Source organism: Heterocephalus glaber, unplaced genomic scaffold (genome assembly GCF_053883595.1).
Source record: "Heterocephalus glaber isolate CG9 unplaced genomic scaffold, H.glaber_assembly_v1.0 deba00001550, whole genome shotgun sequence".
NCBI lineage: Eukaryota > Metazoa > Chordata > Mammalia > Rodentia > Bathyergidae > Heterocephalus > Heterocephalus glaber.
In genome coordinates this window covers 21,357,602-21,378,429 of record NW_028258343.1, presented here as the reverse complement: position 1 = coordinate 21,378,429, position 20,828 = coordinate 21,357,602, and the positions used below count along the sequence as shown (strand labels likewise).

At 48.2% G+C, this 20,828-nt stretch overlaps 1 protein-coding gene across 1 annotated transcript in view; it reads left to right on the top strand.

Moving 5' to 3' along the window:
• Pkib (cAMP-dependent protein kinase inhibitor beta) overlaps positions 1 to 20,417 on the top strand; it is an 89,665-nt gene extending 69,248 nt beyond the window's left edge. Inside the window, exons 5-6 of the mRNA XM_021240668.2 lie at positions 16,620 to 16,790; positions 19,695 to 20,417. Coding sequence (XP_021096327.2) covers positions 16,620 to 16,790; positions 19,695 to 19,762 — 239 coding nt within the window. The 3' untranslated portion in view covers positions 19,763 to 20,417. The remainder of the gene's footprint in view (positions 1 to 16,619; positions 16,791 to 19,694) is intronic.
• Positions 20,418 to 20,828: the final 411 nt, after the last annotated feature.

Genomic DNA, 20,828 nt, shown 5'->3' with positions numbered 1-20,828 from the left:
TAAGCGTTGTATCTACCTTCGCTCTTTTCTCCTCCTGTATTTCTGTCTCCCATTAGGATTTTTTTTTTTAATGTTAAGAACAGCTAATTTGGTTTACTGGAGTCTGTCAGTCTCCAGTCTGAGACGCACTTTTTCCAGAACTCAATTTCTGACTTCTCCTTTCCACAGTTTAATCAAGGGTTAAGGTGCAAAATCTGGTTCTTTGTGGAGTAGCACCTACGAAGAGGAGTTAATTTACACTGCCTGGTGTCAGGATGTAATATGATTATATTGGCAAAGCTCTAAAGGGAAAATATCCAAAGCTTATTTTAAAAGTTTGAAAGAATCGGGCCGGGGATTTAGCTCAGTGGTTTCACCGCCTGCTGTGCAAGCACAAGGACCAGAGTTCGATCCCTGGTACCAAAAAAATACCCAAAAAGCTTTGAAAGAATCCAGTGTTAGAGCAGATGGATGGAATAGAATGTCTGATCACTTACCAGCTGCCCAGCTAAGAGGACATCAGGCCAGAGTGTACATCGCCAAGAGAACGTCATCAAATCCTAATTATGGTTTTCAAGGACAAAAGTCAGAATTTTACAGTAAGATCTCACTGGTTGGTTTGTATAAAATGACTAAAAGGATTAGTAAGTAGAATTCAGTCAGCTGTCAGTTACCCCTGTATTTGTCAGCTTTTCCATTGCTAGGACAAAGTGCCTGACATACACAACTTAAAGAAAAAGAGGTTGATTTGGCTCAAGGTTTCAGAAGCTTTAGTCCATGGTCAGCTGACTCCAAGGCAGGAGCATCATGGTGGAAGGTCATGGGTGGAGCAGAGCTGCTCAGTTCATGGTGCCCAAGAAGCATCTTTCTATTCTTTTTGTACCGGGGATTGAACTCAGGACCTTGCACTTGCAAGGTAGGCGCCAGAACCACTGAGCTAAATCCCCAGCCCAGAAGTATCTTTCTATAGGTGCAAAGATATTTCCATATTTTAACAAAAATCTACAAAGATGAAGTGCATCAAAAAGTTGTCTATTAGATCCCCAGTATCAAAAAAAAATTGTCTAAAATTTCACAGTCTTAGAATCATGAACTAATGTTTATACTAATGTCTTTACTATTTTTGAAGAGTTCTTTCAGTTATTGTGACATGGAAGAAAAATTGGAATGCAAAACCAACACACCTAGAAATAACATAATAATTATGGCATAATTAAGATTATGCCATCAGCCACAGAATTTGCTTCTATGTTATTCTGTGAAAGAATTTTCAGTGCATGTAAGCATGTGTTCTAATGAGTAGATTATCTAATAGTTAATGAGAAATATAAAAAGCAAAAACTAAATTTTATTTAAAGTTATACATATACTTCAATCAGATGACCTATGATTTAAGTGAGTAAAAGTTTCCATATCAGGTGAATGGTCTGAACAGGATTTTGGGTTTGAAACCCTAAGGTGAATATGTGGTTTAGAGCAGGAAAATGTTGTTGAAGTGATTTGTGCCATGGCACGTGGCTGCTCTGGGTGAATTGTAGGTGGCTTCTTTTTAACCCGAGCCATTTCTGTGTTATTCTGATCTTTCCTAAATTGCAAGGGGTGTATGACTGTAGGAAAAGGCAATGTGATGACATGATTGAAAGTCCAAGTTTTAGAATCACACAGAGGAGGTTTAAATCTTAACTTTGGGTAAGACTCCTACTGTCCAGAAAACTCAATCTTAGCTCTCATTTAAATCATGGGCGCTCTCTCTTTCTCTCTCTCTCTCTCTCTCTCTCTCTCTCTCTGGTAATGATGAAACAAAATAATGTAATAAAGCAATGTAAAATTTACACATATATGTAATAGAACAACTGCAGAACTAAAAGCTCAATTAAGAGTAGATGTTGAAATTTGTATAGTGAATGACATTTTAAATCGCTAACTGAGCTTTTTACTCCTTTACATTTCCTTTAACCCTTTCTACCCACACTCTGCCAAAAAAAAAGATACACATAATCTACAACAGAAGTTAATTTAAGTGTCTAATTTTTTCCTTTAAAATGAGAAGAGCCCAGATCTTGAAAGTCAGCACTGTGTCACACAATAGCCTGACTTTTTGGAAGAAAAGACCTTTTGAGCTATGATTGGAGAACTGAGAAAAAACTTCAGAGTGGGAAAAAAGTAAATGATGACACAGGTGTCAGATTTTATGTGTCTGGGAAGGGAACTGAATCGTCTGCTAGCTAGGGACAGTAAAGGCGGAGAAGTCTCTGTGGAGGTCCCCATGGCTCTGGCTCACTGGATTGAGCAGCCAGGGGCCAGCAGGAGAAATTGTAACGAGACTAAAGCATTTCTAGGTGTGGAGAAGACGCTGCCTTCGTTCCCAGGGAAATGCGACTCTCATTCCCAAGAGCCTCCAGCTGCAGAATGACCCTGGGAAGGCAGAGAAGCAGTGGTGAGGAGAAACACCTGGGAAGTGGGCCTGATGGTGCCTCGCAGAGTCCCCAGGCCCTTGGGGTATGCAGAAGTGGGACTGAAGTGGTTTTGTGGAGCCCAAGAAGGGCACAGCGTGGTTTAAGTGGACTTTAGACCCCACGTGTTCTAGGCTGGAACAGAGGGTGCAGTGCATGCCCTTCTACCTGAGCGAATGGCCACCTGCTGTCATCTGCATAGATTTCTGCCTGGAATCGAGGTTCCTGATCCAATAGCTGTGGTCCCAGGGTACACTGAGGAACGAGAACGGGTCTCAACCCCGTGAGGGTCAGGGTGGACACAGGACGCACGTGAATGCCATGCCTCATCTCCCTCCGCACTTGAGACTCATTTTCAACAGAGTATTGGTTTTGGTTTCAGGATATTTTAACTTTCTTTCTTTCTTTTCTTTTCTTTTTTTTTTTGGTACCGGGGATTGAACTCGGGACTTTGCGCTTTTGAGGCAGGTGGCAGAACCACTGAGCTAAATCCCCGGGCCTAGTTTTGGGATATTTTAATAATCTCTTCGCCATGCTGTTGGAGAGAACTGAACAAGACCCAACACTGAAGAGATGATACTGATATCAGTTTATTACTCACATAGATGGGAGCCTGGAGGAGGAGACCTTTTGTCATTAGGGTCACATAGGAGTTGCATTCGGGAAAGGGACAACCAGGGCAGGAGGAGGTGCACTTCGTAATATTAATAGGGTGAGGTGCCCCTGGAGCCCGAGGAAAGGATGGCGTTGGCTTGTTTGAACAACTCTGCAGGCACATGACCGAGGTGAGCAGAACTGTGCCTGGTTCCTGCGATAAGGAAGGTGATCTGGCTAGGGAGCCTCATCCATGGGAACAGAGTGGAAGGGCAGACCTCAGCGGGTGCAGCCTCTAAGTCTTGTCCTTAGGCCTCAATGGACCACTTGGTGCCTTGACATCAGTTTAAATCTTGATAACTGAGATTCCTAAGGATTTTCAGAACTATTACTACAAAGAGCAAAGCAGCCACCTGTCCAGGAAGGAGAGGGAAGCATCTTCAGGTGGGCATCAAAGACAGGACCTATAGAGGTGTCCTTGGAGCACCTTTACTCCTGTAAAGATGGGATTTCCAGGAGATGGGAACAATGCCTGTGGGAGACAGGGAAAGGAGACATTTTCCACTTTGGGATTTAAATAGGAGCTCTTTGAGAAAGCTCTTTGGGCTTCTCAATTAAACTGGCCACCTCAGGGGCTGATTGCCTGAGGCCATTGGGAGAGGTTGAATTCCCATCGGATGCCTCCTTGGAGACCCCATTGCCAGACCAAGCAGTGAAGGGAGTGGCTGGTCACTATCTACAGCAGAGAGAACTCCAAGGAAGTGAGTATCCTGGGAGGCCTTGAAGCTGGCTTTAGCATATGTAGAGAAATCTATGGACTTAGCTTTACATACCTGTGAAGCCAGAGATACCCGGAGTTCTTTACCTTAAGGAACAAGTCTCTCTTTGGCAATGGCCTAGCAGTTTAAAAGCATACAGATAGGACCAGTTGGCTAGGGCACCATGCACTAAGATGGATGAAGTGCACCAGTTATGCAGCTTTGGATTCTGTCCTTTATGAGAGACTTCCTGGCTAAGGAACAGAAAACATTAGCTCTCCATTGAGCTCTGTTATGCATGACAGGGGAAAGTCACCATTGTTCTTCGGCTCTGAGGAAGATAACTTTCTTCTGCATCATGGTATGTGGAAAAGGACTGAGAATAGAAAAGGCTACTTCTTCCTGCAGGTAGAATATGCTGGAAGGCCCAGCTTGGGCCCCATCCTATAGCAAGGAGGTCTCAGTAGACATCTGAAGCTCATGGGGGGCCTGCTGCAAAGACTCGAAGTGGGTGGATAGCTGGGCATAAAGGGCTATGGGATCAAGGCCTATGAGTCTCTCTATTCCCAGAGAAGCCCAGTGTGTGGCCACTCTAGTGGTTATAGCTCAAAGCCAGCCCATGGGTAATCTGTGACCATGAGGGGTTCAGAGTCTACAGGAAGCACACAATGAAGATGCTGAGATCTCTGAGCTGCCTGTTGCTACAGTGAGACAGACTGCGCACCTTTGCTTGGAGCGATTTCCCCTCAAAAATGGCTGCTTTGTCAGTGACAACATTAGTGAGATTAAGTAAAATTTGCATGTGATTGTGTTCCTTTTGAATCCAAAGGAGGCTAAAGGACCCTGAGCTTGTTATTAACCCTCTGGCTTCTGAGAGAATCGGCACCTGTTTCTTGATACAGTGCCAGGGCCTTGTGTGAGGTTGTGACCTATGTGCTTGTTGCAAGTTCCCTTGGGACTGTTTCTGTATCCTGGATGAATATATCAAGGAAAGATCCATGAAATATTATACCTGTGCCTCTGGAGGGAAACGGAAGCCGTGCAGATCTTGGCTGCAAGGATGGTGTGTGTTGGCAAGGCTTGGCGTGGCTGCTCAGGCATCCAGTGGGTAGCTTGCTAAAGGTAGATGATGTCTCACTGGAGGTAAAAGCTGAGGCTGTCAAAGTAGTCACTGAACAGATCGTAGTAGTCCAAGTGGTAGGAGCAAAATATTTACAAGTTGCTGATTGGCTAGCAACAGCAATTTGGATAGTCAGGTGGTTAGGTAGAGGAGCCGTAGTGGATTGAGCTAAGGTTGCAGCGTTTCACCGGGAAGCACCATTACTTTCTTTGCAAATAGGCCACGTTGGGCAAAGTTGTTGAGGACTAGGCTACATAATTCAGATCTCACAGTCTCGAGGTCAGTGTTAGGGAACAGGGAGGTATGTGGAAAGCCGCATGGCCCTGGCTATGGGGAGAATGCTGATAACCCGGTACTCCTGAGGCAAGACAACATCTGCTGAGGACAATTACCCATATACAGGCATTTGGGTGTAGAGAAAAATCTAGTTCCTCATTAACTGAATCCTTATCCACCCATTCTCTATAGTTGCTGCTCCATGCTACCCTCCCCCGTGCTTCTCACTGGGTAACAAAAGGTGGGCCAATTGTGGAGTTCGTGGAGTCTGTCTGCTAGAGGCAGGTCTCTTCCCAAAAATTGTATCTTTGTTTCCCATCATCCCCCCAACAGGTGGCTGAGGGTCTGATCAGCCCTGGGTACAAAGTGGAGAAGCAGAGGGGATAAATCACCTTTTCACTCATAGCTGTTACATATTGGGCTTCAAGCTCTGAGGGTACTGGTTTGAATTATATTGAGCCTTGCTCATTATTTTAACTTGGGGTAGGGGAGGAGGAGTTATGAATTCTAGACTAATTTAATTTGCATTTATTTTTATTGAGTCAGAATATCTGGGCTAAGGGATATTTTAGGGCAAAAGTGCTGTATCACCACAAGCAATTAACACGACAATATCTCTGATGGTTAAAGTGATAACAATTTCCCCTTTATTTTATATTTAGTTATTCCCTCATGATTATGTGGGGTAGCATGCTTAAATTTAGTAGATTCCTAGGTATAACTAGGGAGTGAACCCTTGTGCTGGTTAAAGCTTTGATGGTTTGCCAATTGGGGTATTCCAACAGAAAATATATTTAGTTCAGAACCTGTATTGCAGAGATGCAAAAGCCAGTCAGTGCCTTTTATCTTTGCTGTATAAAGTCTTCTAATGTTTTGGATTTCCATTGTCAAATTGTGGAAATTTGTTATTGTTGTTGTCGTGTTCCTCTCCCTGTGTCCAGGTTTTTACCTTTCCATTTACACTTTTGCTGTTAGTGGTTCCCCAGACATATTTGCAGGGTGGGTGTGTGGGGTTCTTTCCACCCTGATTGTATTTCTGAGTCTCTTCCTCTCCAGACCCTGAAACCAGTGTCATCAAGCATAGGGGTCTCATTCCTGGTGACGGTTGACTTCCGTGGTTTAAATATGCCGAGCTTAGGTTGAGGTTGAATCCACCCCCTCTCCAGGTGTCCCGCAAGGGTGCCAAGGGTGTTTCCTCCAACTCTATGCATTAGCATCCCTGTCCCACAGCGATGAGGCCCACAGAGCTGGGGACAGTGAGGGAGCAGTGCTGGCCTGCGACTCAGCTGTGATGGATCAAACCACTGTCCACCACAGCCCCATTCTATTTGTCGTACTTTGTTTTTCTTTTTCCTCCTTGTGCTTCCCATTCATTTTTCTTTCACTTCCTCTTCTCCTTGTCTTCCCTTCCCTCCTCTTCCTCCCTTCCCTTTCCTTTCCCTCCCCCACCACTTTCCTTTCTTCTCTGCTTGGATCCCCTGAGAATATCTGGGTTTCTAGCCAGGTGACACTGCAGCTGCCAGTTGCAGTCCCTGTAGGGTCCCCCGAAGTGCCTTCCGGTCTGTGCTTGGCTCCCCAGCCGTCAGTGGGGACACTGGTGGTCTCCCTGGGGGAGGTCTGCACCCAGCAAAGCCATTCACCTGTTACTGGGCCTCGAGCTGTTGGGCCAGGAACCAAGAGCTCCCTGCTGTGCTGGTAGCATAGTGCTGAGCCCGGCACACTGGCTGTGGGCTCAGCTGTGGGAGACCCGCTGGGTACCAGATGCTCCTTTCCTCCCTGCCCTTTTGTTTCTCCATCAGCGCCTGAGCCAGGGGCCGCACAGGAGGAGAGAACACGGAGAGCGACACGGTCACGCCCCGTGACCATGAACGCCAGCTGTGGGCCGCACCCTGCACAGGGTGGTCGCCTTCTGTCCCACAGACTCCACCCTCACCCAAGCAGCTGGCGACAATCACCAGGCGAGACAGTGGCCAGAGGCCGAATGCTGCTGAGTCAGGACGGGCGCTCTGCTGCCCTTACAGGGACTGCTCCACCTGACCACGTCCCAGCGCAGAGGCACGCTTCTCATCTCGGAGAGGAGAGCGGGCAAAGGCTGACGACACAGCCCAGAGCCGCCCAGGCCAGGCCATGCCAGGGCCCGGCGATTGGCAGTCCGCTCTCAGGCAGCTTCTGCAGGCCCGGAGCCAGCTGGCCAGGGCAGTTCGTGGGAGCTGGGGCGAGTACTCGCGCTTCGGACGCCACTGGCCTCTGGTCTTTCTTCTTCGCCCCGTCGGTTGGTCGGTGCAGTGCAGGAAAGATTCCTGCCCGGGGCCGGAGAGGCTAAGCTGGAACACCTGCGCCGGACACGCGACACGGACTCTGCCGCGGGCGGCGCTGGCTGGCGGGGTGGGCTCTGCCGGGGAGGTGTGAAGGGCGTCCTGGGGCCCGGGCCGCACAGGAGCCCGTGGGCAGCTGCTTCTGGAGGCCACCGAAACCATTGCTGGGGAGAAGCCGGATGCGCCGGGTCCCTTGGACGAAGGAGGCGGGGACCTCGCCGTGGGGCAGAGGGGGGAAGCTGACCCACTGCTCGGCCCTCTTCCTTCCGGAGGTCGGCGTAGCGCCCTGTGGGGCCTTACTGCTGGGCGTCACGGGGGAGGAGCCGTGTGACAGCTCGCCCCGGAGAGAGTCAATTTAATGTGGAAAGACTCGAGTTTGCTTTGACTCATGGGATTGTTTTCTATGGAGAAGGAAAACCCGAGAGCTGAACCTCACGCTGGCAAGGAACGGTGTGGTGACATCACTGCACATTTGGAGGGGTGGGGACCCAGTGAGATCGACAGTCTGCTATCGCTTGCATGAGAAGAAACTGAAACTTAAGGCCAAAACTTACTTTTCTGGCATTATGGATGGTGTGATGTCCAAACAAACAAAGATAGTAACCAAACCAAATGCGCAGCTCTTTGAAATGTAGGATATGATATTTTCAGAATTCATTAAATGATGTCCATGTTGGCAAGTGAGTCAGAATTCTTCACAAGCCCGGCACAATGAGAAATCAGAAATCAGGAGCGGCTAGCGAGTGCTGCTGCTCAGGCTGACCCGGGCTCCTTCGTAACTCATAACTTTTATTTTTACTTACAATTTTTTTTAACTTGAACAGAGTTTCTCAGAGTTCTGGAGTCCAAGAGGTCCGAGAATAAGGTGCCAGAGGACTCAGCTCTCTTCCTGGCTTTCCAGATGGGCATCTTCATGATAGCGAGGAAGGGCCAGTTTGAAGAGAAGGGAAGAAACGTAAGAGCCAGCTGAGGTGGGAAGGTAGATGGGGACCCCAGACTAGGGCTTGCATTGCTGAAGGGGCTCTGCCCAGGACATGGGGAACTTGACAAAGCCCTGACCTCCAAAGAAAGACCCCAGGGAGACTTGCTGGTGCTCTTATCACCACAGCTGTCAGGATTTTCCTGGTGATGTCTGCTCTCTGATCTACGTCTTGAGGCAGTGTTCAAATACCTTTTCCAAGTGTTGGCTTTGCCTAGGGCAAAAGCAAGGCTGCCTTGATAATTTCTGTGCCAGAGTGGAATCTCACACAGGTTGGCCAGTTTGCAGCTCTGTGGTTTGAAAAAGCCATGCTGAGACTATAAAACCAAACAATTTAGAAGCGCTTCCTCACTCAGCAGACGAAAATTTAGAGTCTGTGTAGTAGAAGACACTTTAACCCAAGTTTCAGGTCACTTGAAGTGAAAAGTTTTTAAAAAGTACCTTACAACTAAAAACCACACAAGGAATTAGCTACCCTGAGGTAGATACTACGGAAACAACAAGCAGAATTAGACCGGATTGTTCACAGAGAATTTTAAAGTAGTTTTAATAGATTTGAAAGGAATAAGTGGAGGTGCTTATTTTAATTCTTTTATTTTAATGGGAAGATATTCATGTCACAGTATAAAATAACAGATGACATTTAAAATTATGCACAAAAAGACTAGAAGTAAATAGCATGATGCCTTTGTATGATGAGATTATAATTTTTATTTTAATTTTTGAAGTATTCTTTTTTCTTTGAGACAGGGTGTCCATGTGTTGCCCACACTGTTCTCAAACTCCTGGGCTTGAGTGTTCTCTTGGCTCAGCCTCCCAATAGCTGAGATTAGAGGTGTGTGCTAATATTTTTTACTGTGAGAAAAAACAAAGCAAACAAAATGTAAATATAAATGACTAGGAAATAAAATAGTATAATACAGTGAAGCAAACTTGAATAAAAGCTATGTAGCTTTCTAAAAATGAAAAAATGTAATAATTGGAAAAAACTTAGTATATGGGTCATGTAGCAGATCAGAAACAGCTGAAGAGAGAAGTAGTGAACCGGAAGATAGATCTGAAGGGTCTACACAGAATGAATCACAGAGAAACAAAGGAAGAAAATATGAAGAAAAGGTTTGAAAGCCACGGTCAACAGAATAGGACTGTATTCCGTGCATCTAATTAAACTTCCCAAGAAAGCAGAGAAAAGATGAAAGCCACCATTGAAAGACAGTGTACCTAGTAATTATCCAGTATCGATGAATGCCTCAAATTCAAGAATCTCAACAAATCCCAAGGTTTTCCCCAAGAAAGACAGTAACACAAATGTGTTAGTCTCTGGCCTCATCCAGCCCATCGAAGGCCTGTGTAGAACAAGAAGATGCACAGGGAGAATTTGCTGCCTGCCTGCCTGTCTTTGAGCGATGCCAACAGTTTCCTTCTTTAGGGTTTAGACTTGGACTGGAACTTGCAAGATTGAGTATTCCTGATTCTTAGACCTGGACTCTGACTGGAACCAAACCATCAGCTCTTTTGGGACTTCTTCAGAGATACAAATGGCAAACTTTTAATCAGGTGGAGGTGTACACTGTTCATTAAACTTGCCTGAACGAAAATGCAAAACACTGGAAAACACTATGTGAAAGTTAACCAATTGTATCAACTTGAGTAAGAAATGCCCAAGTAATGGATCAGGTGAAGGGATTCACTGAAGACAGAAGATCTCCCTGGCGTGAGTGACAGCAACCAATGGGCTGGCTGCCTGCAGGGACTAAAAGGGCAAAGAAGCAGGAAGGCTCAGTGCTGTTTCCTCGGAGGGGGAGCTCCCGTCTTGTCCTTCACCTTGGACGTGCTCTCCTGGCTTCCAGCTCAGACCCTCTGGCCTTCTGATACGGACTCACACGGGACACCACAGGGAGCTCCAGGCCTTGACTGGATCCTCCAGATCTCCAGGGCCCAGGCAGCCCTTTCATGCTCTTCTACACCCAACCCTGTGGGCGGCCACTGTAAGCCAGTCTTGTAAATACCTGTGTTTTTGTATATCTTGTGTTATATCCGTTTCTCTAGGAAGCACAGACAGATGCTTGCTATAATCTGAGTGTGTTTAATTCTCCTAGAATTTTGTCATGAACTATATTATAAACACCATCTGTTGTTTCCATGAGCAACGATTTTTCCATCAATATCGAGTTTTCTGTTGTTTTCTCTTCGTGACTTCTCCAAGATCACCAGCAATGGGTCAGTAGTTAAAAGCATTTTTGTGCAATCAAGGGATGATATGTGCATTTGCTTTTTCTGGAGTCTCTGTCCTCTTGTGTGAACACACAATTTTAATAAGCACCCTTTTGTCACCTCGTCAGGTCTGGGTGTGTAAGTCCTTCACTTCTGTCCTCCTATTTTAATAAGAAACTATTCTTGGTCTTTTGTATGCACACAGGAATTTGGGAAGCAGCGCCTCACTCCTAGAGGAGAGTTGCTTGCAGAACTTCCCTGGTGGCCTTTCCAAGCTCTCCTTGAAACTGGTCTCTAATTTCAGACATGCACCTCACCATCCCCAAGTGACTGGGGAGTTTTTATGATTCAAGTGCTCAGAGGAAGAAATACGTGCATATATTTTAATGACGCCCATTTGGTTTGCAATTTGAGTTCCAGTGATAACTACGTTCTGTCTTCATAATGTTCCGTATCTGGCAAATGTTTCCTTTTTCTTTACCGAGGATTGGCCTTTTGCCTCCCCTAACTCAGTGAGCCCTTTCATTTCCTTTACACCTACAGGGATCGCCCCTGCATTTTAAGCCCAACATGTGCTTTCCCACCTCCATGAAGTGCCCCTCAATGACTACAGGACTGGTGGTCTCCACCTTCTCACAACTAGCTTTGAATGGAACCTTTATTCTTTCCCCCAAAGTAAACGGCTTCTGTGATTTAGTTAGTGTGAGCAGATGGACTCAGCTGGCCCTAAGTGGCGGTTAACAGATAGCAGTGCTGACTCCGCAGCACAGGGTCCTGCCAAGCAGCCCTTATTAAAGTGCTCAGGAACTGTGCACTTAGCCAGGCGTGGGGGTGCACACCTGTAACCCTGCCGCTCAGGAGGCTGAGGCAGGAAACTGCAGCAAGGTCAAAGACAGCCTGGGTGACGTAGTGAGTTCAAGGTGAGCCTGGACTACACAGTGAGACCCTGTTCCCCCCCTCCCAAAATTTTATTTTATAAAAATCCACGTCATAGAAAACTGGGAAAGCAATAAAATTCAAAGAGGAAGATAGAAAAAATAAGACTACCCAGAAAGAACTACTGTCACAGTTCATTTTAGTATATTTCCCTGATAATATTTTACTATGTGCGTATTTTAAAAGTTAAAATTTATGTACACAAATTTTGAACATTTTCATTTTACATATATGTTAGATATCATTTTTAGGAACTCATTTTTTTCTATTTCACTTATATAATAAATGCAGTGACAGATTTAATTCTTACAAAAGGTTTTTGTACAAGTTAATTGGATCCATTTAAATAACTTTACGTCTATTAATGTAATTGTAGATTAATACAGACATGCATAATTTTTGTTTGTTTTTTTTGGTACAGGGGATTGAACTTGGGACCTTGTGCTTGCAAAGCAGGCAGTGGAACCACTGAGCTAAATCCCCAGCCCCAGCCATGCATAATTTGATAAGCAATAACATTTTGATGGTATATTTTTTCTTTCTGAAATTATTTGCTGTTTTTTTGGGAATTTTTTCTCCTCTGTGACGTAGAAAACCCCCAAAACAACTCTTAAAGTTTTGCTACTGTGATTTTGATTAAATTTCTTGCTTGATGAAACACTAAATTGATTTCCTCTCCTGTAAAAAAAAAATACTAAAGAGAGTTTAGAAAAGAAATCAGATCTTGGAAAAGTTCAATCATTTTTCTGCTTTTCTCAGTTGGAAAGAGAAAAGTTGAAAATGATATTCAGAGAGGGACTTGGAAACATACTGAAGAATCTTTCTTTAAATTGACAAAATAGGGGCATTACTAGAACTTTAAAAATTGTATACATTTAAAAAGTGAGTTCCTTATATATCAACTTTATTTATTCGGTTTAATTAAGGAAAGGATTATGAATGCTTTCTGTCCTCAGCCATAGCCTTTACTTTTGCTGTACCTTTTGGCTCTGCCTCTTTGACGTAGTGGGTATATGCCCTGAAATGTTAACATCCAAGAAAATTTTATTTTCTCAGAACTTCCATTAAAATTTAAAAATTATGTCATCCTAACAAGGTTACATTTCAGGTGTAATAAAATGATATCAAGTAAATGTAAGACAAGAGGCGTGTCAGATAAGTCTGTGGTATGCTTGCGTGAGCCACCACCGAGAAAACCCTGCAAGGATACACACCAGAGTGACAAGAGCCCTGTCACTGCCTAGCGGAGTAGGAGGTGATTTGTTTTTGCTTCTTTGTGACTTTCAGAATCGCCCTCTCTCCAGCAGTGAGCACATGTACATTTCCTACCCAGAGAGGACGGGATTCATTTTGAAAACGAAAACTGGAAAGAGATTTATGTGTTTACTAAATTTGCACAGAGGACTTGCTCTAAGCAAGCAGCAGCCTGGTTTCGGTGCCGCGAGAGCGGGGGTGGAGCGGCTGTGGAAGCCTCTTCGTGGTGCCGTGTGCCGTGCAGAGGGGGACGGGGGGGGGGCGCACCGGGTGCACTCGGTCAGGTAGAGGAGGAGCGGGACCAGCACTGGCGGGCACCGTGCAGGAAGGGGAAGGGGTCAGGTGCCCAGGAAAGCGGCTCTGAGGAGCTGCGGGCCCCTGCGTCCCTGTCTCCTGGGTCCAGTCCAGTGGGGGGAGGTGACGCTGGCTCGGCCTCCGGTTGCTGCATCTGCATCGCTGCCCTGTACCTGGCCGGGACAGGGGGCGCCCTCGATCCCCTGCCTAAGGCAGAGCGGGGAAGCCACTGTCTCTCCTGCGAGGATTGGGCTGCTGGGGGCTCCTCTGGGTGCAGGGCACTGTGATGTGTGAGCCCCTGGCCGGAATCAGGCCCTGGATGTTACTCACACTGGGAGGCTTTCTCGAGCGTCGGGAAGGGCGGAGAATTCAGACCCATTTTAGCTACTGTGCAGGACCCTGGGAATGTTCGGGCTGCTGCTTGCTGGACACACGGGGCTCGCTGATGAAAATTCTGTGTTCAGGGAGAAATTTCCTATGGGCGGAGTGAGGGGCGTGAGGTGCTTGACAAGTAGCCTGATTCAGGTGGAGCAAGTTTGAGACAGCGCTGCTGGTGATGAGGAGGAGACGTGTGTCTGTGCGTGTGTGCGTGTGCGTGTGTGTGTGGGGGGCGTGGAGTACCAGGGAGACAGACACCATGAATTGTCCCTTCCTGTCTTTATGACACAAGGTCAGAGGCTGCCTCTAAACCAAGACAGCGAGCCTTTTACAGCTTTTAATGACACGGCATGGCCGGCTATGGCTCGCGAGCCTGGGTGCCCACCAGGGAGCTGGGGCCACATCAGCACTGCGGGTAACGGGCCTCAGGCCTGCCAGTCAGTCGGGGTGAGACAGCTGGGCGAGTCTCATTTGTGTGGTTACCAGCCGAGCGCACTGATAGCCATTATTTCTTTGGGGCCAAGGTCATGAAATAGTTAATATTATTCACACCTGTCACAGATGTAGAAACTTAACTAGCAGAGAAGTGTACTGTCTTGCTGGAAGTCAGGTCTTTGAGAAGGCAATGAAGGGTTCGATTCCGGAACTTTCAGGCAATGAACGTGCGCAGTCTCCACATGGAGTGGTTCTCAAACCAGGGGACGAACGGAAGGGTGCCCGGCAGTCCCTGGACCCCGTGATGCATGCTCAAGTGGTGCCACAGGCTGCCAGCAGTCAGAGCTGTGCTTTCGTCCTCACTGGAAACAGGCTTCTCTGAATATGTGCAAAGATGAGAGACTTCAGGAGGCTTTGAAGAGCTTGGAGTCACCGTTAGCACAAAGAGATGGGCAATTGCGGCTGGCTGGGTGGTACAGGCTGGAACCCTACCACTGGGGAAGCTGAGGCAGGAGGGCTGCATGCTGAAGGTCAGCCCAGGCTATATTCTAAGATGGAGGCAGCCTGAAGTACAGAGACCCCGTCCTCCCAAAAAAGATGATCAAATGAGGCATGGTCTTTAATTAAAAAGTTTGCTGTAATAGCATATTTAAAATATAATATGCTATCATTATGATGCGTGAGTATAAAATGATTGGTACTGTAGGCTCACAAAAGTGGTGTAAGTGATACGAAGCGATATGTGGCTTGTTCAAGTAATTGCTTTGAAGGATGTGGACATTTACATGTATAAATGCTGGTGTGATATTCAAAATGGTTCTGTTCTTTTTTCCAAGTTTTGTTTTTATTAGTACAAGTTGCAGTGCATCGTGATTACACTCATTGTAGGGAGTTGGTGGATGCACGTAACACATCTTAGTGCTGTTTGCTTTCCCTTCTCCCTTCCCTCCTCTCTGGGTCCTCTTCCCATTTGAGGAAGTTCTGCCTCCCTGCTTCCTATTATCTCTCTCCTACTTTGCTCTTTATTTGTCCTTTGGGTTTCTCATGTTGGAGAAACCAGGCAGGATTTAAGCCTGTGCTTCTGACTTATTTCACTTCACACTATGGTCTCAAGGTGCATCCATTTCCCTACAAAAGACTCGTTTGTCACGCTTATGGCAGAGTAGTGCTCTGCCGTGTGTAAAGACCACATTTTCTTATCTACTGTTCTGTTGATGGATGTAGGCATTTCTTCTTTCAAAGACAGACGCTGTATCTATCAGTTATAAAGGCATTCTGAAATTAAAGCATGCCATTTAGAGTGTCCGTGTTTAGACCATTAAGTTACCTTTGTACTGTATTGGAAGAACAACTACAGTGCCATCTTTGCCATACACGTGTGCCTCTCACTGCTACTCCTAGGCAAGGACAATCGGGCTAGAGGATGAAGGGCCGCAGTTCCCCCTGTTGAGATACAAATGGTGAAGGGGGATCTGCTCCAGCTGAGCCCAGCCTGGTCACGTGTGCGTGCGTGCCTGCAGGAGGGACAGCCGGCAGCGCCCCTGGGAGTCAGCGCTGTGGCTGGGCAGGGCTCTCGATGCGGGAGGGCCCGGCTGCTGTCCAGTGTCTGCCTTGGTCAAGGCTCTGCCCGCGACACCACGTTGTCACCCGCTAGACACCCACTCCCGGACTGCTTAAGCTCCGTGCCCAGACCTTTACTGGGCAGAGGCACAGGGCCTTTCTCCTGCGACCGCCGTCAGAGTCCACTTCCTCTTTCTCCCCCTGCTGTCCACCCTGTCAGGCCTGAAGCCGCCCATCGGGAGCGCACGCGCCTGCCCAGCCTGGGTTTGAGCCAGGGTTCTAGTGCTTTCCAGATTTCTTGCACTTCCTAGTGCAAATGCGTTTCTGGGTCTTCTTCATGCTTTCTCTCCCCCTCTTTTCTGCTTCCCTCCCTTCTTTTTGGAGGCAGGATTTCACTCTGGAGACCAGGCTGGCCTTGAACTCTCCATCTTCCACCCCTGCCTCCCGGTGCTGGGATGAGGTGCGGGAAACCCAGGAAGGTTTGTGTCCGCAGCGGTGGGAAGGACGATGAGCAGCGTCTTCCGCGGGCAGCTGCCCCTGAAGCTGCTGCTCTGCCGTCTGAGCCCTGGGGCGCCTCCCCGTGGGGCCTGCCCGTTGGGTCGCCCTCTGCGCGCGGGTCCTTCCTGGCGTGCGTCCCCGGGCCGGGTCGCACCGACCCCGCTGTCCCATCCTTTCAGAATGCCTGAGGGCTGGATTAGGGCCCAGGGTCTCACCGTGTTTCCCAAGCTGGCCTGTAGTCCAGTCGGGCCTCCCAGTGTCCGAGATCCTCCTTCCTCGGCCTCTTGTGTCTGGGGTTACAGGCGTGCACCCTCTGGCCTGGCGCTGTCCAATTTCAGTCCCCACCATAGCGGGAGCAACAGCGTTCCTTCTAGAGAGCTGCAAGCGTTAGGAAGCTCAGAGCAGGCGAGTCCCTGTAACCGTGGAGGGTGCAGAGTGGGCAGGATTTTCCAGAGAAAAAAGGGCGGGCGGCTCCTGGGTCGGCCGGAGTGGGTGCTGAGCCGGGTGGGAGGTGAGGCCCCCTCCCCCGAGGACGCACCCCGCCCCGCCCGCTCACGCGCACGCCCTGCCCCGCAGACCCGGCCATGAGGACGCGCTCCCCCACCCGGCCCGACCCGGAGCCCGCGCTCTCCAGCTTCGCCGCCTCCTCGCGCAGCGGCCGGCGCAACGCCCTGCCCGACATCCTGGGCGCGGACGCCAGCGCCTGCGAGGAGCTGCCGCCGCCGCGGAGCCTCTCGGTGAAGGAAGGTGAGGGGGGAGGGGAGAGAGGGGAGGGGGACGGAGGGGGAGGGGAGGCCCGCGTCGCCCCAGCTCCGACGCCCTCCTGTCCCGGGACGGGCCCCCCTCCGCGCCGGAACCCAGAAGCCTCCCTGCCAGGGCCGCGCGCCCTCGCGCAGGGTGACCCTGTTAAGTGCGGCTCCGGATGAAAGGTGATCATTTAGCCAGGGGAAAGAGCACGGTCAGAAAAAGCGGTCCGCTGAGCCGCAGGAGAAAATCGCGGTCCTGCTCCGCGCTCACGGCTCACGGCTCACGGCTCACGGCTCAGAGCAGTGTGAAGATAAACGGACGGGCGCTCTGCTAAGGCGTTGGGACGCGGGGGTTCCGGGGGATTTCGGCTCTGAGGCTTCACAGGAGCCCGGTGCCCTGTGCCATTTTAGTCCAGGGTGTACTGGTGTGCACCTGTGTGTGTGCGCCTGTGTGTGTAAGTGTATGTGTAGGTGTGTGTACGTGTGTGTGTGTGTGTGTGTGTGTGTGTGTGTGGAGTGCTGTCCCCAGGGACCGTGAGGGACAGAGGGGCTAGAAGCTGCTCCTCACGGGAGGCCGAGGAGCAGACTTGGGGCTGGGCCTCAGGACGTCGCTTCCCACCCGCTGAGGATGCAGACGGCCTCCCGCTCGGCGGTCTCACTTTTCCAGGAGGCGGCTGACCTCAGCGGGATGCTCTTCTCTGTATGCCAGTAAAGCAGTGCACACGTACGATTAAGGACTGTAAGAAAAAGAAAGGGCAGGAGAGAGGAAGGGAAGACAAGCCGTGAAAATACGTGCACCTTCTTTGTCCTTTTAAATCTGAAAGTGATGTGACTCAGAAGAGGTGGCTGCTCATGAGGCGCACCCTAAGCTAGGTGGAGAAGGTAATTCCTTGTCCACACGAGAAGCCTAACTAGAGTTTGTGTAACTTACACACACACATCCTCATGTTCACTGACCTTGCTTAGGTGAACAGAGGGAGCAAACTACACTGCAAGAGTCAGTAGTGCTCTCCATTTTATTTTGGTCACTAGAGAGCCCATCATCTGCAAGAATATGATTCTGTCTATATTTTTCTTTAAGTTATTTTGAAATAAAGTCAAAGATATCAACTAAGAAACTCACAGTCTTAAAAGCAAATCCAGATGTCACCACAGATCTGAAAACAAATGAAAGGCACGGGCTTACCTAGGTGTATGGTAGAGATAACACTTGCTTAGCAGAGCTGTAAAGAAGTTTCTATGCCCATCTTCTTTCTCATCAGCTAAGCAAAAATATTAAGGATTTTAAGATGAATAGTTTCCAAGTTAATGAAAACCGTCTCTGATACTAGTCCTTTAAAAGTACAAATTCTGAGGAACGTCTGCAGGCTTCCTTCAGGGCTGTCCTGTTTTGTTTTTATTAGTTTGTTAGTTTTTAAATCAGTATGCTGAGGTGTAGAGGGAATCTGGGATCTCGAATGCCTCTCACACTGCATGAAGTTAATGTGAGGTTTCACGCTATCTCATCTGTGCCTTCCAGTTGATACCTAACGGGGACAGAGACGTCCCCTGCAGGAGGTGACAGAGGGGCATGCCAGGGAGCTAGAAAAGCCACACAGGGATCCTCCTTCCACCATTACAGTTTGATCCACTGTTAAGTTGTGCCTGCTGAATGCTAGGCATTCAGATAAATATATGATTAACAGCCCTAAGCAATGTCATAGAATTAAAATGGGGTGCTGTGGTAGGATTTGGAGGTGCGACTCGCAGATCCTTCAGGGCCACATTACACACTCAGGCTCCCCAAACACACTTGGCACCTGTCTACCCCGCACGGTGTCATTCATGGGGCAGCCCTCAGCCAGCCCTGCGGGGCTCTGCTCCTGCAGTGAAGCCGGCCCACAGGAGCTCGAGCTCTGTAACCAGTGCTCGGTACCAGCCCGGGCCCGCTTCCCCACAAGAAAGTGCTGGGGCCCAAGAGCTGCCGCCCCCCCTCCGGCCGGGTGGGTGCCAGGCGTCCCGTAAGGTGCCTGTGGTCCATGTCCAGTCTCCGTGTCTCATTCTCCAGCAGGCTCTCAGCTCTGCTTCCCAAGTGGGCCCATCATGACTTCTGCACCGTTCTTATTTTCTGTCCGTTTCAGTGTCCACATTAGCACTTTTAACCTCTTACCTGCTAAAAACTCACTTTACCTGCATTTCCCATATCCCTTACCTGACAGTCCCTGAGAACAAGGACGTTCTGTTCGTCACACTTCATTCACAGCACGTGCTTGGTGAATATTTGGACAAGGAGAGGGGAAGACTTCGTAGAGTCCACCAGAGTTACCATCAAGATGCCTTCCATGACTTTGGCGGGCGAGCAGCGCCAGGGCTCAGCGGCGTCCGGCCGGGCCATGCACAGAGCCCGGGCCCTGGACGGACAGACCGTGCTGGTGTCGGGCTTGGCCCTTCCCCTAGCTTAAGAACAGGGCCGCTGTGTTTTATTTTCACCGGGTGCTGAGCAGCGCGCCTTCCAGTAGCCCGGAAGGGGACAGAGCACAGGCCCAGGTCGCACTGAGAGGCAGAGTCGGAGGCCTTGTCTGAGGGCTTTGGCTTTGTTTTTCCTGTGGAGTAGGAGGTGAGGTCAAGTCTGAAAGGCGAAGGTGGAGGGAGGGTGAAGCCTCTAGCCGGTCCGGTCCGATGGGCGTGGAGCGCCAGCTGTGGCTCTGTCCCGAGGGTCGGCGCCCCTGAGCCTGCGTCTGTAAGTGGAGGCCGGGTCCAGAGTTAGAGGGCGGCTGCTGTAACCGCAGGAGAGGAGGGAGCGAGGGGCGGCGGAGAGAGCCCAGCCTGCTCGCGTCTCTGATGGCGAGGTGTGTCCTGGACAGTGAACAATGAAGAGGGCAGAACAGAAACATTTCCCATGTGATGGAATCTTGTTTTGTACCAGATGTGCAACAGAAGAGCGAAGCAGCAGCACGAGACCGGTTGGGAAATCCCAGAGAGGAAGAGAAATGAAGCCGCCTCGTTTGTCAGAGGCGCACTCAGGCGCGTGGAGAGGCGGAGGGGCTGTGTTTCCCATGATGTGTGGCGTGGCGGTAACCATGGAAACGTGCGTGACTCCCGTGACTCGCCGTGACTGTTCACTTGGACCGCAAGTATGATGTCGAAAGTAGGCCATTAAAAGGCAAAGTACGCCCCACTGCATCCAAGAAAAATGTTAAGAATGCAGGATCACTAATACATAGTATTGTCTGTAAGCCCCGCAAAATCTGCTGTTCTCTTTTGGATTTATTTAGCCAGCTGTGTGTTTAATTCCACTTTTAGGGTGATTTTTGTGTTTCTTGTCAAGTATACATTCATTTAAACTTTGTAGAATTTGTAGGAAATATATTTTTGATGAAAAGGAGGAATAATAATAGAATAGTCAGAATTACATGGGTACAGTGTCTTTATTTTTAATCAGTATTGCGCCAGAGTTTTTCCAAACCACAAAAAAGATTTTAAAATATTGTAAAAGTTTAACAACATAAACATCTCTGGGATATTTTTGTCTGATATATTTTGCTTCTAATCTGTGTATACTGTGATTTTTGATGTGGACCCTTGGAATGTAACCTTTGTGACAAACTATTTCTGTGGAACATGCCTTTCAAACGGATTTCACGACCTCCCTTCACTGTGTGTGCGCATGTGTCTTATTGTAATGTGAAATATACAAAACAATTTTTAATTGCTTCACATTGCTTTTTCTCATGTTTTGTATATGTACGAGGTATATCTAAAGTGATATCCTCAGGAATACATACCTTAATTTTTATATCTTTCCTAGAGTAGCTAACATAGCAGTAAACACTTTAAAATTTGGTCAATAATGTAGGCCCAAGGAGAAAAATACACACTTTTAATATATGTTTAAGTATATATTTTGAAAGGAACAAAAATAAACCAAGGCTTTAGAGAATTTGGGTTTATTAGAAATTTTAGAAAAATACTAGAATTCTGAATTTTAAAAAATTTGAATAATTAATGTATTTTCACTTTCACACATATGTGCATGTGGTTTTAAAAAATTTGATTGTTG